General features: G+C 41.2%; 1 protein-coding gene across 5 annotated transcripts in view; it reads left to right on the forward strand.

The window, feature by feature from the left end:
* MSRA (methionine sulfoxide reductase A) overlaps positions 1 to 15,969 on the forward strand; it is a 462,819-nt gene that overhangs the window by 165,023 nt on the left and 281,827 nt on the right. For 4 of the 5 annotated variants that reach the window (XM_040469218.1, XM_040469424.1, XM_040469327.1 and 1 more), the window contains exon 2: positions 14,124 to 14,192. The exons of the other annotated variant lie outside the window; for it this stretch is intronic. In XM_040469218.1, the coding sequence (XP_040325152.1) occupies positions 14,124 to 14,192 (69 nt within the window). The remainder of the gene's footprint in view (positions 1 to 14,123; positions 14,193 to 15,969) is intronic. 5 annotated transcript variants of the gene reach the window in all.

The raw sequence follows: 15,969 nt of genomic DNA on the forward strand, positions 1-15,969 counted from the left end.
GAAATCGTCTCCAACTTAGAAATGGATCACATGCCAAGAGTTGACTTGGAAATCAGCTACTGGAAATATCTTTGCTGTGTGTAGAAAACAGCTCTATGAAAGATGGTTTGATTTCCTGGTTTATGTCATTAGTTGTCAGTTGCTACAATTTATGTTATTTTTCCTTTATTAGAACATATTAGTGTATTAGTTATCTACGGCTATATAATCAATTGTCCCCAAGCATAGCAGCGTAAAAGAACAATCGTGTATTATCTCACAGTTTCTTTGGGTCAGGAATATGGGTATGGTTTATCTGGATACCCCTGGATAAGGGTCTCTCATAAGGTTGTGATCAAGATGTCAGCTGTGCTGCATCTTCTGAAGGCCCAACCAGGGTGGGGGATCTGCTCTCAAGCTCACTGAGGCCTGCATACAAATGATCTTGAGAATAGTCCTGGCCTGGTTGAGCTTTTGGGTGAGAGTGCAGCCCCAGCCAACACTTTGATTCCAGCCTGTGGGAGACCTTGAGTCAGAACTACCCAGCTTTACATTGTTATCTGAAATAAGACCACTGCATTTAGAATGTATTTTGCATTTGAAAGTGATTCTTGTGCAACAAGGGACTTATATCCTCTTCTCCTTGGGAGGAAACTTCCTTTCCATAGTGATGAATAAAGTGGAGATTTTTTTCTATGGTTGAGATAGCAATTGGGCAGCTTGGGAAAGTAGGAAAATGTTTTCTTTTCTCTGTTTGTGGCCTGTAACCAACTTGGCCAGTATAAAAGGGTGTGTTCTTGATGTTTGTGGGGTAGAATGTAGAGTATATTTTCACATGGAGGCAGTATCCCATAAATGGGTGGTTAGAATCCTAGGAAAGAATTCTACTTGCAACTCATTATAAGTTGAGTAGGCCCTTGTGGGCTAGCTTACCACCATTTATAGCAGCGTGTTCATAAGAAAATGGATTCTATATCCCAGATGTCCATCTTATAAACATGCTTTTGAAATGTGACTCATTTTTTTTTTTATAAATTTTTTTTTTCAACGTTTATTTATTTTTGGGACAGAGAGAGACAGAGCATGAATGGGGGAGGGGCAGAGAGAGAGGGAGACACAGAATCGGAAACAGGCTCCAGGCTCTGAGCCATCAGCCCAGAGCCCGACGCGGGGCTCGAACTCACGGATCGCGAGATCGTGACCTGGCTGAAGTCGGACGCTTAACCGACTGCGCCACCCAGGCGCCCCATAAATGTGACTCATTTTTAAGTTGGAGACTTGCCTGTGTTTCACTGCATCCTCTCAGCTACCTTTCCCAAAGTAGTTTACATTTTGAACTATCAGCCTTTTGGGGAGATAAAGTGACAGAAAATAGAGATTACTATAATTCACTCTTAGCATTAGGAGCCTGGCAGACCTATCAAGACATATCTAATACAGATTTCCTGCAGGGCCTGCACTGAAGTCCCTTTACAGTTGAGTTATGCCAGGCCATAGTCATCTCCTTTTATAGGATTCTGGAGTCTCAATCAGTTATTTCCAAAAACAGATTGATTTAGTACATGGGAAACAGTTTTGGCCTTACACCTCCTTTAGCCCATATATATAGAGAAGCTGATGGCCTTCCACCATTCAGACCTCTGCTTGCTTTGGCCTCCCACATACTTGACATTTTCAGACATGGCTCTTGTTGGATTCAGCAGTACTGCAGTCAATCATTAGAGAATTCATCTAGAAATCAACCCATCACTTGAATATCCAAGGAGCTGCTTGAGCATATATTCAAGGCAGATAACTAAATAGGGCTCTGCACTGCCAGCTCTAAATCACTATCCCTTTATTAAGTCAGATGACCAAAGGCATGTTTTAAGAGCCACTCTTATTTCCACTTAACTCCCCTAAGTTAAGATGTTCTGTTTTGCATCACTCTTTAATGGGAGACAAGTATTAAAAAGAAGTCATAAAATGCCTTTCTGTGTCATTTGTAGAACCATAGTTGAAGATTGTGTCTACCATGTTTCTTAATGTGAATGTGTACTTGGTTATTCAGTTTCCCTTAATCAGCCATGTGACCAGGCCTGCTCTTTCCCAATGACAGATCCTTCAGTGAAATTTTCACAGTAGATGAGTTTCATGTACTGTTTATCTAATAAGAGCTGGATTAAAAAAATTCACTGACTTATTGAAAATCAGTTGAAGGCTTCATAGTAAAAACTTCATTTCCCTTTTTTGAGGGCAATGTAAAATGTTTCAACCACGTTTAAAATTAGGAATGGTGAGCATAATCTCTATTCAGTAAATCTAAAATAGATTTTAAAATACCCTTATCTTCTATTGTGAAGGAAAATTACAAGGGAAGGAGAAACAGGATGAGAAGCAGGAAGAACAGAGAAATGATTAAAATATGTACCAAATTCCAGAAAGGCAAAATACTGGCTGTTGTGTTGGTCTTCCTCCCTCCCTCCCTCCTTCCCTCAGTCTCTCCTTCCCTTTCTCTCCCTCTCTCTTCTCTTTCCTCTAAAAAAAAAAAAAAGAAAAGATAAATCTGGAAACACCTTGTATTTTATTTTTAAGTAAATAATGTTTAAATTTCATCCAAACTTTGAAATGACTGATCCTCTTAAAATCCTTTCCCTCTTAAAAAGAGGACATTTAACATATTGCTTTGGAGAATGCTGATCAACTTTAGGGAGGAAATGGAGTGATACCTCTATCTTGAGGCCTTTTGGGATGCTGTAAACTACTGAGAATTTTAAAGCTGGTGCAAACAGTTCTGCTGAGATTCAGGTGAGATTGTCTTTGACATTTGTCCTGGGTCTAGATAAAATGTAAGTGTCATGCTGATCCAAGCCCAGGGGCTGCTGCTGGTGGCCAGTAGCCTGCCACTGGCCACCGTGTGTCTCAGCATGGCACCTCTGCCCTGAGAAGAGGTTCTTGGGTTGCAGGGCTAATCACCGAGTAGCAAAGACTGGGGACATTTAAAATACTTTTCTATTTCTATTTTTGAAAATGTATTACATCACATGGACCAAAGTTCAGAAAGTAAAGACAGAATGTTGGAAACAAAAATAAACTGTAGCGCATTATACACGTTACCCTACTGGTTGATTTATTCCCCCCCAATGAATGGTGTGTCTTATAGGTCCATGTCCTTACCTGTAGAGCTGTCTTATTCTTTATAATGGGTGCATATTATTCCATGGCAGAGATGATTTTATGCAAAAGTTGGTGCCAGTCTGTTTATAGACAATCCTGAAATGACTTTGTACATGAGCTAAATGTACTTTAGAAGCTAATCTCTGATGAATCTTGTTAATGTTCAGTGTCAATGTTCGGTCTCTTTCTCAATATTTTATTCCCCTTAGAATCGTTTGTCTCCTTCTCCTTACCCCCACCAACAGATAATAATTTAATAAGTGGAAAGCTTATTGATTTGAATGGAAGTTAAGTTGACATTTATGTATACATCTATGACTATTCCTCTTTCTTCTTAAAGTTCCATATTTAGCTGTATCTCCTTCATTTTTAATGTAAGGAGAGAGTTGAGACAGGTTTCCTGTAAGGTTTACAACAACATATTCCATTTTTGATTAGGAGCTTCCATTTAGAAATAAAGTCATAATTCCTTTTCCTGAAAGAACAGCAATAAGAAAGCAAACAGATCTGACCTTAACCCTGTAGCAGGCCCCTTTGTAGTGCTGATGGGGGTTGTTGGGGGGAAAGGTTGGTGTTGGTCTGGAACAGATTGCAAGGGGAGGTCTGGGCCCGTCAGGCTCAGCTGAGCAGAGGGCCTGATCATTTATCACTGTCAGAGGGGGTGGGGGTGGAGGGAAGGGGGAGGTACTGGACTGTTCCTGCCCATTGGCTGACTGACAGCTGACTGTGCCTCTTGCAACCTTCAGGCAGCCTATGTGCCATTGAGGGGCAATGTGCTTCCTGCTGAAGGCTGCTGACACATTCACAAGGAAGAAGAAAGAAGGTCTGCTGCATGCTGTGGCTGCTGCATTTCCATGTGGTGTACACAACCATTTGTAAAAGCCGACCTAATAGTATTAGAGGCATGCAGTTGGGCCCCGAAGTGATCCTAGCACTCTGATGATGGGTTGAGAAAACATCTCCGTGGTCTCTTGCCAGAATTACATTCATAGGACTTGGATACTCTGCACAACATTGATTATTTTAATGTGGCAGAATTGACACTGACAAATGCTGGGGAAATTGTAAATAATTTTGCTTCATCTATGAGTAAGGGACCAAAGCAATAGCAGCCAGGGAAGCCAGGGTCCCCTACAGGTCTGTGAAGGGCAGAGTTTTTAAAACAATTCTAAAAAGTACGATTTCTATGTGATCCTTTATAGTTATGTTTAACACCCATCTTATAAATCCAAACATGTTTTAGGATTGGTAAGAAGCATGTACTTTAGAATAAAATAAGATCATTTTGGTGTACAGTCCCATTTTTTAGTACAACTGTTTTCAACTGTCCTATTCACAGAGATGTCACATTCATCAGGATGACATATAGATTTTAATCCTTAAAATAACTTTATTTTAAATGGAATTTCAGTTCTCAAAATTATCTAATTTTGGTAGTCATTAGGAATTACATGGCTTAAGAGGGGGCAGGGAAATTTTTATAAAAGTCAGGTGGAAATTTTCCATCAGTTAATATTATATACATATCACAGATGCCTAAGTTAGACATGGTTCCTAAATGTGGTAACTAATAACACCATTACAAAGGTAAAAATGGAATTCTTCTAAAAATGAAATGAACGATAATGGAATGCTTTTTTGGGATAATGTAGTGTGGGAACTCATGTAGTCTGATAACAGGATGGATGCATTAAGAGCTGTAGGCAGTGCTGCTAACACAGAAGCCTTGTCTAGGTAAACCTGATCAGCAGCCCTAAGAAGGGGGCTGGTTGGTGGTCAGTGAAGGATAAGGAGAAGGCAGGCATTGTCTTACTATTTTTGTTAAAGATTTTTTAAAAAATCTTTAAGTAGGCTCCATGCCCAACGTGGGGCTTGAGCTCACAACCCTGAGATCAAGAGTCACATGCTTTACTGAGCCAGCCAGGCACCCCTTGTCTTACTATTTTTGTGACACCGACGGTAAACCCAGTGCCTGGCACATGACTGGTGTTCAGTAGTTGTCTTCTGAACTGTGATGTTAATGGGGCAGGATGTAGATCCCTGTGCCTTGACTTACTGGGGTGGATATACCCGCCCTGTCCCCCGTTCCTCTGTCAACCTTAATTCACCTTTTCTCGCATGCCTACCTATGATTTCAGTAGCTCATGAGCCCTACCCAAGTGAGGGACAACCTCTGAGATGGCCCTCATCAGAGAGGACCTAACAGGCCTGAGATACAGCTGACTTGAATTAGTCTGATAGCCCCAGGACGGCTCCAGCGATAATCACTTAGGGGGCAGTGTCTTCAGGAGCAAGCCAGAGAGTTCGAGGTATTTAAAACTGCAGTGAAAAGGGCCCTTTGATGAGGCCTTATGTGATTAATCAGGAAATAATCTGCTCATTGGCTATTTTCATTTAAGAAGATTTTATGCTTTCTCTTGCTGTTTCCACTCAGAGAAAACGTTTAGATTGTTATAACTTGAAAGTATACCTGATAGGATCTCGATTTCTTCTTTATCAAGTTTCCCTTTTAGTTTTTTTCTACTTTTTATGGCTTACTAGATTGTCAAAGAAGTATTTTCTCAAGAAAAATTTGGAAGCGTAAAGACGGAAGAAAAATCAGCCATAACTCAGCATATAGAGGTAGCCACTTTTACCTTTGTATTCTGTTTCCTTCTGATCATTTTTCTGTGCCTTTATTCTTAATTGAGTAAGATCCTTTTTTGTATCTTGCTTTTTTTCCCACTTAACTTTACCTTATTACTCGTCTGATGCCATGAACAAAACCTATTTCTGATCATACTTTTAAAATTAGTATGCAGTATTCTACCTTAGAACTGTGTCTGATAATTTACTTCATTATCTCCCTTTTGTTGGGCCACTTAGGTTGCTTTACAATTTCTCATTATTATAAGCAGTTCTGTTGTCAGCATGTTTGGAAACCTTTGTCTCAGTTCTGATTTCCTAAGGTAGGTACCTACACTTAGAATTACTAGGTTGGGGATCTAAATGCTTTTGACGCTCTTGGCATGTAATGCCAGATTGCTTTCCAAATAGATTGTATTTTGTATTGTGTCGAATTCTCACTTCAGTGAGTAGTGCGTGAGAAGGCCCATCTCCCTACACCTTCACTGGTACCTAGCATTGCTTTGTAAGGGTCACTACTTTCATGAATTAAAAATAGTATCTCGTGTGGTTGAGCATCTATTCATGTATTTTACTTGTTATTTATATATTTAGAATTTTTTATGTGTGATGCATGTTCTGTCATTCTCCACTTTCTCTAAGGCAGTGAGATGGCTGTCTTTTACAGAATTGTGGTAGCCTGCTTGGGACATGTGCAAAAATCTTTCTGATGCTGGTTTCTGGGGCCTCTGGCTTGCCTCCTGAACTCTAGTTGCAGGTACCTCTATGTTCACTTTCCTTCACTCTCCAGGACACTCTTGTGGCCCCAGGGGACACAGGGACACAGTAGGATCATTCTAGGCCAGTTTTTCTAAGGGACAGAAAAGGGCTCGTGTCTGAGGGTGCGTGCATTTGGTGTGTCTATTCCAGGTTTGTAGTTACACTTGTGGTCTTGTGCACTGAGCAGACCTCAGAAAATACAGCAGGCACTTCGTGAAAAATAAAAATGTCCCATGCTTGCATAAAAGGCCTTACTCTTCTTAAAACACAGCCCTATCCTCACTGCCTCATTCTTTCAACTGGAAATCTCCCCTTAGGGCTCTCTCAACAAGTTTGTTGGTTAAATGGAGATCCTTAGTGTAGGATCTATGAAATTTATCTTTGTTCCCACAACACCTAGTATCTTGCACATACTAAACACTCAAGATGTAATTGCCTGTGGATACGAGCCAAAGACCCCAGCCATAAGTATTAGCTTATGCTTCAAAATGTGTTATTGTGTGGGCTGGGGTTTAGGCCCTGCCTTGTGCTGCCCTGTTCTGCTCTGACATTGTGAAGTTCAACCTTCAGCAGAGGTACACTGGGAGGTGCAAGAGCTGCTTGACCTGGGGTGTCAGCTCCTTTCCTGCCTAAGACATTCAGCTTAGGTTTGCAGCATGTGGAGTGAAAGGAGAAGGGAGACTGGAGTTGTGTTGGTAGATTGGATTTAACTGAAGGAAGGACAGCAGTCAGGGCATGAGGATAAAATCCTGAATGATATATGAATTTTTTCCTTAGAGCTACAATCATAAACTGTTCCATCTGATTTTCTTCTGCTTTTCGTGCAGCTTATCTTTTGTTTTTAGAACAGCTCCCATTCATACATAGTTGTTGGTCACCATGTGAGGAAGACATTGAGGGCTGGCTTCCCCTCCTCCTAGAGCAACGAGAGGAAAGTTCACCTCTCTTTGCCCATGTCAGTTGAAGACTTTTGTCTCATTCCCACCAGTGCCTTTACTGGGGGCTCCTTGCTAGCCTCTCCTAGCCACAGATTCCATCTGCCTCTAGTAGTGCACCTCACCAGTCGATATGAAAGACACAGACTTCTTTGGACACAGGATGCATGGAGAGCAGAGGCTGGCCCTCAGGCTGAGCAGTGTCTCAGTAGCATTCCCACTGCCACCTCACTTCCCAGTCTTTCTCTCCTCACATACAGAGTACATTGTTGGGGCCAAAACCCACTCTGGCTTGACTTTCACCTTAAAACACCATAGCTAAAAATTATAGCAAGTGTAAAGGACCACAATGTATAGGAACAATACAGAACCACAGTGCCTCTGGGCATAGGTGACTAGAAGCATCATTACCTCTCTTTTTCTAGTGCACCTGTCCTATATTTCAGTGACCTGGTGACAGGCACACCCTCAGGACTCCAACTCCTCTTTCTTTAAAAACCAACAGTCACAGTTGTCAGATCATCCTTAAAATGCTATAGAAGGCAGCTTGGCAGGACCTAGGGCCCTGAATGCTCGGTCATTGTGATCCAGGGCCCCTTTACTGGAGACAGGAGAGGCTGGTCCAAAGCTAGGACTTGGGGGCCAAATATGAACCCTGCTTAATTCCAGCCTGACTTGTACCATGAGAACCCCAGGAATTTGTGACCCGGCGAAAGAGCCACAAAGAAACAATGAGAGGGAATGTGAGACCATATATTGCTTTGGGGCTTGACAGATTTTTATTACCATATGAATGAAATAAAGGTACTCTTACTCTGGGCCCCAGCTAAAGCTAATCATCACCAATAGGTTTTGTCTCAGCATGAATGATTGATAGTAACACTTGACAAGTATGGGTTGGGTGTTTGCAGGATTAATAATGTGACTGGGACACAAGGCTGTTCCAGTCCTGGGATGGTTCTGGGTCCAGCAGCTGACCAGGACTCCCAGGATAGCAGAAACAGTTCCTGGAGTCTCGAATTCGGGAGTGTAACCATGGTCACCCAGACTGGAGGGGATTGGCCCTACAGGAGATAGGGAGGGTCTGGGGGCCCACCCTGCAGTCCCCCACTTCCTACCATTTACCTCTCATCTCTGCACTCTCTCCCTCACCCAGAAGATACACATTTTAGCTCTCTCGCTTTGAGTACAAGACATGGAGCTAATCACTGTTGGTTTATGTCTGAATTTGTATTATCGCAGGTATATTATTGAACAGTTTCATTGTATTATTTTCAAGGAAGAAAACAGTCACAAAGTTTGAAGTGCATTAGATATTCATAAAACAAAAGAAAAAATTGTGTTAGTATCATCTTCTGAAGCTTTTAAACGTGTCCCCCAGATCCCCTTCAAAATCTCTCTGATAGTTGACTTTGACCCAATCTTGCTCTAATTAACCTCGCTGTTCCACAAGCACTGGGCTTTCAAGATAAATGAAAATCTATTCCTTGTCCTCATATACCCTTGACTGAGGACACGTCATGGCCATCAGCAGAGGTTGTCTTCCTGGAGCATGTGGCTTTGGAACGTGCCCCCATGGAGTGGGGGCAGGGACATCTGCCCATCTAGCCAGATTGGAAGCATCCACCCTGCTGTGGCTGTGCAACAGATGTCCCTGTCAGTGACCCTCTCCCTTCTCCATTTCATGCTCTGCTGGTAATCAATAGTTAGTACGCAATCAATGAATGACTTTTCTTTTTAGTCAGTGTGATTGTTTCCGTGGTGACATGTGCCACCAATTTTGGAAAAAAAAATAAAATAAATGCTCATTAGGTCCCCAAGTTAGCCCGTCTCCCCCCCAGTCTTATTTGACTTATCTAATGTGTTTAAAGGATCTCTGGTTCTTTGTCCCCCAAATACTTGCCTCAGCAGAGCTTCAATAGGAAAGTGCCCTTGGGAGCTAAGCCTCGGTTTCCAGGAGTAGAACTGCCATTACTTGGTTTTTAAGAACTCACCATTCTCGCATTATGGAATGGAAAGTAGCAGTCAGATTTCCCCCTGTTCTTTTATCCCTAAAGCTGTATATAGAATTTTGGAGATTTTCAAAGGATCTTTTTTTTTTTTAATTGCATTTTTTCATATAGAAACGAGAAGGAAAATGGCTTCTTTTTTGGTCCATTTTTCTGTTTTATTCACTTAGACCAGGAATGACAAAAGAATTTCATCATACATACACATATATCTAAATAATAAGAGACTCTATGGGATGCTAGGTTGAGAAAACATTCTGTGGTCACATTTGGGGACCAAGAAAGTATGCTTTGGTTGATTGGTGATGTCTTCCATGAGCATGGAAATGGAGGCGAGGTACATCACGTGTCATGTACTTGTCATTCCTGACTTGGATCTTGTGAAAAATAAAGTTCACACATATGATAACAGTTAAGAGGTGTTTACCAAGTGCCAGGCACTGATCTAAGTGCTTTAAATATATTAACTAATTTAATTCTCAAAGCAGCCCATAAGGTAGGTACAAATGAGGAAACTTACAATGAGGAAACTCTTACAAATGAGGAAACTGAGGCACAAAGAGGTTAAGTAACTAAGCCATATTCCAACAGCTAGGAAGTGGGAGCACTGAGGCTCAAAGTCAAGGCAGTCTTGCTTCAGAGCCCATGGCCTTAGCTGCTGATACTGTGCTATCTCTTCTTGGCTGATGCTGTGTCTTTGCTGTCTAGTAACTGACTCAGCTGCAGTTCAGAAGAAAATATAAAATCAGGGACACCTGGGTGGCTCGGTTGAGCGTCCAACTTTGGCTTGGGTCATGATCTCACAGTTCGTGAGTTTGAGCCCCCTGTCGGGCTCCATGCTGATAGCTCGGAGCCTGGAGACTGCTTTGAATTCTGTGTATGTCTCTCTCTCTCTCTTTCTCTCTCTCTGTCCGTCCCTTGCTTGTACTCTCTCTCTCAAAAATAAATAAATATTAAAAAAAAATTCAAAATCAGGTTTATGGACCCTGTTATCTTTGGGCCTCAGGCGCTAGAATAAAAGACAGGGACCAAAGGAACCTTAGCATTGAGGCGAGAGTTGCATATGAACTTCCTCCTTCCTCTCCAGTTCAAGTAGCATTTCTAGTCTTTCTGCCTCTACTGGCACTGTTGCCTTGTCAGATGAGAGAAGATGAATGGGGAGGGAAGAGGGGCAGACATTTATAGAGTAGAACAGAGGGGAGTTCCTTGGACTCTGGGCCACCTGGCTGGGTAAACTATTTTTGAATGGCCATTTTCAATGATCATTTTTGTGTAAAGGACAGAGAACTACGTCATTAGTATAGCAAATAATAAAGCTTTCATAATGGCTGAAGAAAGACTTTTTAGTCTCTCTTTTTATACTGTTTCTTTCTTCCTTCATTATTGTAACAGCTATTTATTGAACACCTATGCTGTGTCCCTGTTGGACTAGAATTATAGAAATGGTGAGCCAAAGGAGCTATGAGCCCTGTCCTCCCTGTGCTTATAGTCTGCTTGTCCAGGTAATGATTAAATGTGAGGTGCAGCTCTGGTGAGTGTTGTAGAAGAAGGCCTTTGGTCCCAGGAAAGCAACATGACTGTGGTAGAAGGAATGAGGGACTGAGGTGGTCATACCACATGGGTCCTTGAAGGCCATGTTAGAGTTTTCACTTTAACATAAGAGCATTGGGAAGCCATGGAAGGTGGGAGAAGGTTGGGGAGTTTGTGTCATGCAATCAGAATTTTTCTTTCTTTTTTGAAAGGTAATTGTGACTGCACTGGGAAGAGTGAATTGGAGAGGGGACATAGATGAACTAGAGGCATTCATAGGAGTCTGGGCAAAGTGGCCACGATAGTTTGGATTGGAATAATTTGGATGGTGAAGGGAAGAAGTAGAAGGATTCTGGATGTCTGGAAGGTGAAACTAACTAGATTTGGTGATAGACTAGATGTGGGTAGTGAGGGCTAGAGAATGGGCAAGGATGCCTAGAAAGTAGAATGGCAGTCTTATTCCCAGAGTTGGGGATGCTGGAAGAGCACCATGTTTAGAGTGGAAGGTCATCTTTTGTTGGAGGTGCTTTTGAGCTGTTTGAGAAGAGATGTCAAATAGGGTACGCTTTTCATTGTAAATGTGTAGCATTTCAACTGGCTATAAATAAGCTTTGTCCTGGGAAACCAAGTACTTACTGTGGCAAAAAAATTTTTTTTAATCTATAATTTCATTGATTTTTAAAATTCCAAACGTATTTTCATTTAGAAAATAAGAATCTAACAGTAACAAAGGAAAATACTAAAGGTAAATATCGTGCATAATCACCCTGGTCATTTTTATTTTTTATGTTTCTCTGCCAGAGGAGCATTTCTCTTTTCCTATAAGCATTCATATTTTAATTAGTTGTCATTATAATCTACCTCCAGTGTTGTAATAGGATTGTATTCAATTACCATTATCCCAAGTATTTTTTTCACATTTCTATATATATTTCTATATAACTCTCAAATGCTGTATTTAAAATATGTTACATCAACCCGGGTGGCTTGATCAATTAAGTGTCTGACTTCAACTCAGGTCATGATCTCACATTTGTGAGTTCAAGCCCCGCCTCGGGCTCTGTGCTGATAGACAGCTCAGAACCTGGAGCCTGCTTTGGATTCTGTGTGTCCCTCTCTCTCTGCCTCTCCTCCTGTTCACACTCTGTCTCTCTCTCTCAAAAATAAACAAACATTAAAAAAATAAAATATGTTGCATAATATTCCATGGTTTTTTTCCATGCTTTTGATAAATCACAAATTACAATTTTCTAAGCAATTTTAGTACTTTTAGATATTAAGTTGATTTTAAGATTTCATTATTGTAAGTAATAAATATTGCTACATGTGTCACCTTCCCCCCCCTCCATGTTTCTTTAGAGTGAGAGTTTCTTATGAGTGAGATGAGTGGATTAAAGAGTTTGAATGGGTTTAAAACTCTTGATTTGTGTAAAGGCAAACACTTTTAGAACAGCTGGCAGGGACTGTGGGGAGCTGACCATAGAACAGAACTCTGACCTTGACATCAAGCCTCATCACACTTCTTTGGATTTAGCAACCAATGGCTGCTAATATTAATGAGTGCTTGACAAGGTCCCATGGCTACCTGGGACTTGGGCTAGCCTCTTCCCTTCCTCCAGGTTTTCTGTTCCTAGGATAGTGCCACCATTACTTAGGAACCAGTGAGAGCCCCTGAATTGATGGTATGCTGAAGGGATTGTCTAAACTTGGCTGAGCCTCCAGATTCCAAAAGACTTGCAGTGTGCTGCAGGGCCTGCCTTGGGTTCCTTTGAGCTTAGATGGGGTTCTCAAGACCTTCCATGACCTGGTTCCTGCCTACCAATCTGTCCTTCTTTGCCACTGCCTCCCAACATATCACCTCAGCGATGCCCAGGCTAGACTTTATTCTGGCCCTGGATGATGCCTTGGTTACATCCACACTCCTGGCTTTCATTCAAGGTGCTTCCTCACCCTCTGCCTTTCCAAACCCTGCCTCTCCTTTAAGATTCTGCACTAGTTATAATTCCTCCAGGTTGCTGGCTCCCACTTCCCAGCTTGCTGTTCCTCTGCCATGAACTTTTACAGTACCTTTAGTCTCCATTCCAAGACTTAGCACATAATTGTAAGCTTTCTGGTAAAGTTTGACATTTATACCTCTTGAAGATAATTATACTCTCCAAGAGGGCCGTGTCTTACTCTCCCCAGTCCCCTCAGAGCCTAGCTGTGGTGCTAAGCCCTTGCCAGTGCTCCATAAATCTAATGTGACCCATGAAATCAAAATATATGTGCTATGTGATGCGGTGTCAAAGCTTCTGAGCCATTCTTATATATTTTCAACATAAATGCCCACATGCAAAAATTGCTGAGGATATTTTAAAAATACTCATAGCTGGACATACTCAGATTTTCTCTACCTGACTGCATTTTGGGAGGTTTTGAGAACAAGTTAATGCTGGAAAACCAATACCTGGTCACATTTTATTTCTAAGTCCTTGATATGCACAGGGTGGGAAGGATGATTGGTGGAGGGAAGCAGGGTGGATGAAGGGTAGGTAGTAAGAAGCACTGGGACATCCATCTTGTCTTTAAGAAGCCAAGTGTCCGTGGCTCCTGGAAATAGTACTTGAATTGTAGTGCAGTGATGTGTTCTGCTATTCTATTTTTTTGAAAATTGGCCCTGATGTTATCCTGCTGTCTTCACGGCTCACTTCCTTGACTGGGTCAATATTGTGATCATCAAGAGTCTTCAGACGAAGCCTCCCCAATTTTCCCTGGAACCTGGAGCTTCCTTGTTCTTTAGGACCTGGCCTGGTGCAGTGGGGCCCTGTGGCTAGGAGTCGGGAGCTTTGGGGCTGGGCTGGCTCTGTGGCCACTAGCTGTATGGCTCTGCATGAGCTCAGGCCCTGGCACCCTTCTTTGTAAAGCCACATGCTCAAACTAGATCATTTCTAGGCTCTTCAGTCACTGAGACTAAAAACAAAATAATTGGAACTCTCTTAAAAAGGGTAAGCTTTGGTGCCACTTCTAACTAAAAATGAGAAATAGACTCTTTGACACATTTAATGACATGTGTTAGTATGTGTGTGGAACTTTACACTTAACTTGTATTTCTTTTTTTCCTTCTCTCCCTCTTTTTTTTTTTTTTTTCTAGCCAAACATCATGTCAATGGCAATAGAACAGTTGAACCTTTCCCAGAGGGAACACAGATGGCTGTATTTGGTAAGATATCAACTCTGAAAGAAAACCCAAATTGTGTGCAATGACTAGTGCCAAATTTCTGAGTTTTAGCAAGTGTCCTCAGGGCTTCAAAATCTGGGCTCTTGTAGATATTTACAAGTCATTGGAGCCAAAAAAAAAAAAAAAAAAAAAAAAAAACTATTGAGTTCCTAGTATTTCTGGGATCAGAAAAGATTATTCTATAGAATTTAATATGCTTTCTTTTCTCACTTTGCAAACCAAATATCAAACTGTGTCTTTGCTGTTTCTTATGTCCACACTGTGAATTAACCTGATAATTTACAGTTTGAGTTTTTCTTTCCTTGAAGGCTCCCCCCACCCGCCACATTGATACGTAACTTTGTCAAAGGCTGGGATTCAAGTAGTTTTGAGTTGTTATTCCACAAAAATCAATCTAATTGAATAATCTCTTTCTCCTACATTATGAATTCAGCATATTCCTTAGAAAAGAAGTTAATTAAAATGTTTTAAACAGAATAAAATCTAATCTCTGAGTATATATTTATCATATACAATTATGTGGTTGAGCAGAACTTCCCTGTTAGCTTCCAAGCCTTTTGGTGATGAGGTCCTTTTTAATTCATTGTTCCTTACCTCCATATTTAATGTCACCTAAACTTCCTTTAAAGTGTCCCTACACTTGGCACTTTCTTTGCCTACCTTCCTCCTTTTCTCCCTCCTTCCCTTTTCTTGCTGATGTCCTCTTTCCTCTTGTTTTTGCCTTCCCCCCTCACTCTTCCCTCCAGCAATGCCCTGGGGTCCATCCCTTATCACCTTCTCTGGGGTCACTACCTCTGTCCCCTGAATTTTCATTTTCTTGTAGCTTCTGGATCCTTCCCCTCAGCCTTTAGACAGGTTTTATGATCTTTCCCATCCTAAAAACCTGAAGTCCCTGATTTTATGCCTTCTTCTAGCTCCCATTCTACCCTGGTCTTGATGATCCTCTTCTGTAAGGCTTTTGATGTAAAGCTGCTTTAAAGCATGGAGTTCTCCTTGAGCTGCAAATTAGCTTCAGGATCACCCACCTCTAAATTAGCCTATTCAGCATAAAGTATTAACTTATTCACAGAGATGGAACCAGAATTAGTAATCAATAATGATTAACGGTTGGAGAGTTATGAAATAGGGAACTAATTCTGCCTGGGTATTTGTAAATCTTGCTCCATATGGGCTAGCACCCTTTAAAATGTACTTATCAGTGGTTAGAAGTTATTATGCTCAGAAATTTAAACAGAGAATTTGATTTTTATAGAAAAAAGCATAATGGACACTCTAAAAATGTGTGCTAAATATTTGCTTTGTTACTTTTCTTCTGTGTACTTATGCTCACACAATGCCATTTTTCTGGAGTTATAGGTTTGAAACTATCAGGGGACAGTTACCAGGGGACAGCAAATGTCACATCAGTGTGCAATGGGTTATTTTGATAATTTTTTTTTTTTTGTATTTCAGATTTTTCACCCCCCAGACATGTTAGACACTCAGTTCCATGTCATATTGGGCAATATAAAATAAGGCTAACCTATCTTAGCAGGGTTTCCTCTGTTTTGCTATTAGAGGAGAGCTTCCTTCCCAAGGGACAGACCCAGCACCAGGCAGGTATGGATGTTGTTTGGCCACAGAATTGGAAATATCAGTGAATAAAGCTCTGTGATGAGATTATTATTATAATTTGTCACAGTTTTGGTTTGTAGTGGCTTTCCTAAAAATCCTAACCCGTGGCCTTCATTGCTTGGCTTTGGGCAAGCACCTTTCCCTT

The sequence above is a fragment of the Herpailurus yagouaroundi genome, unplaced genomic scaffold (genome assembly GCF_014898765.1).
Source record: "Herpailurus yagouaroundi ecotype Mexico unplaced genomic scaffold, PumYag 28, whole genome shotgun sequence".
NCBI lineage: Eukaryota > Metazoa > Chordata > Mammalia > Carnivora > Felidae > Herpailurus > Herpailurus yagouaroundi.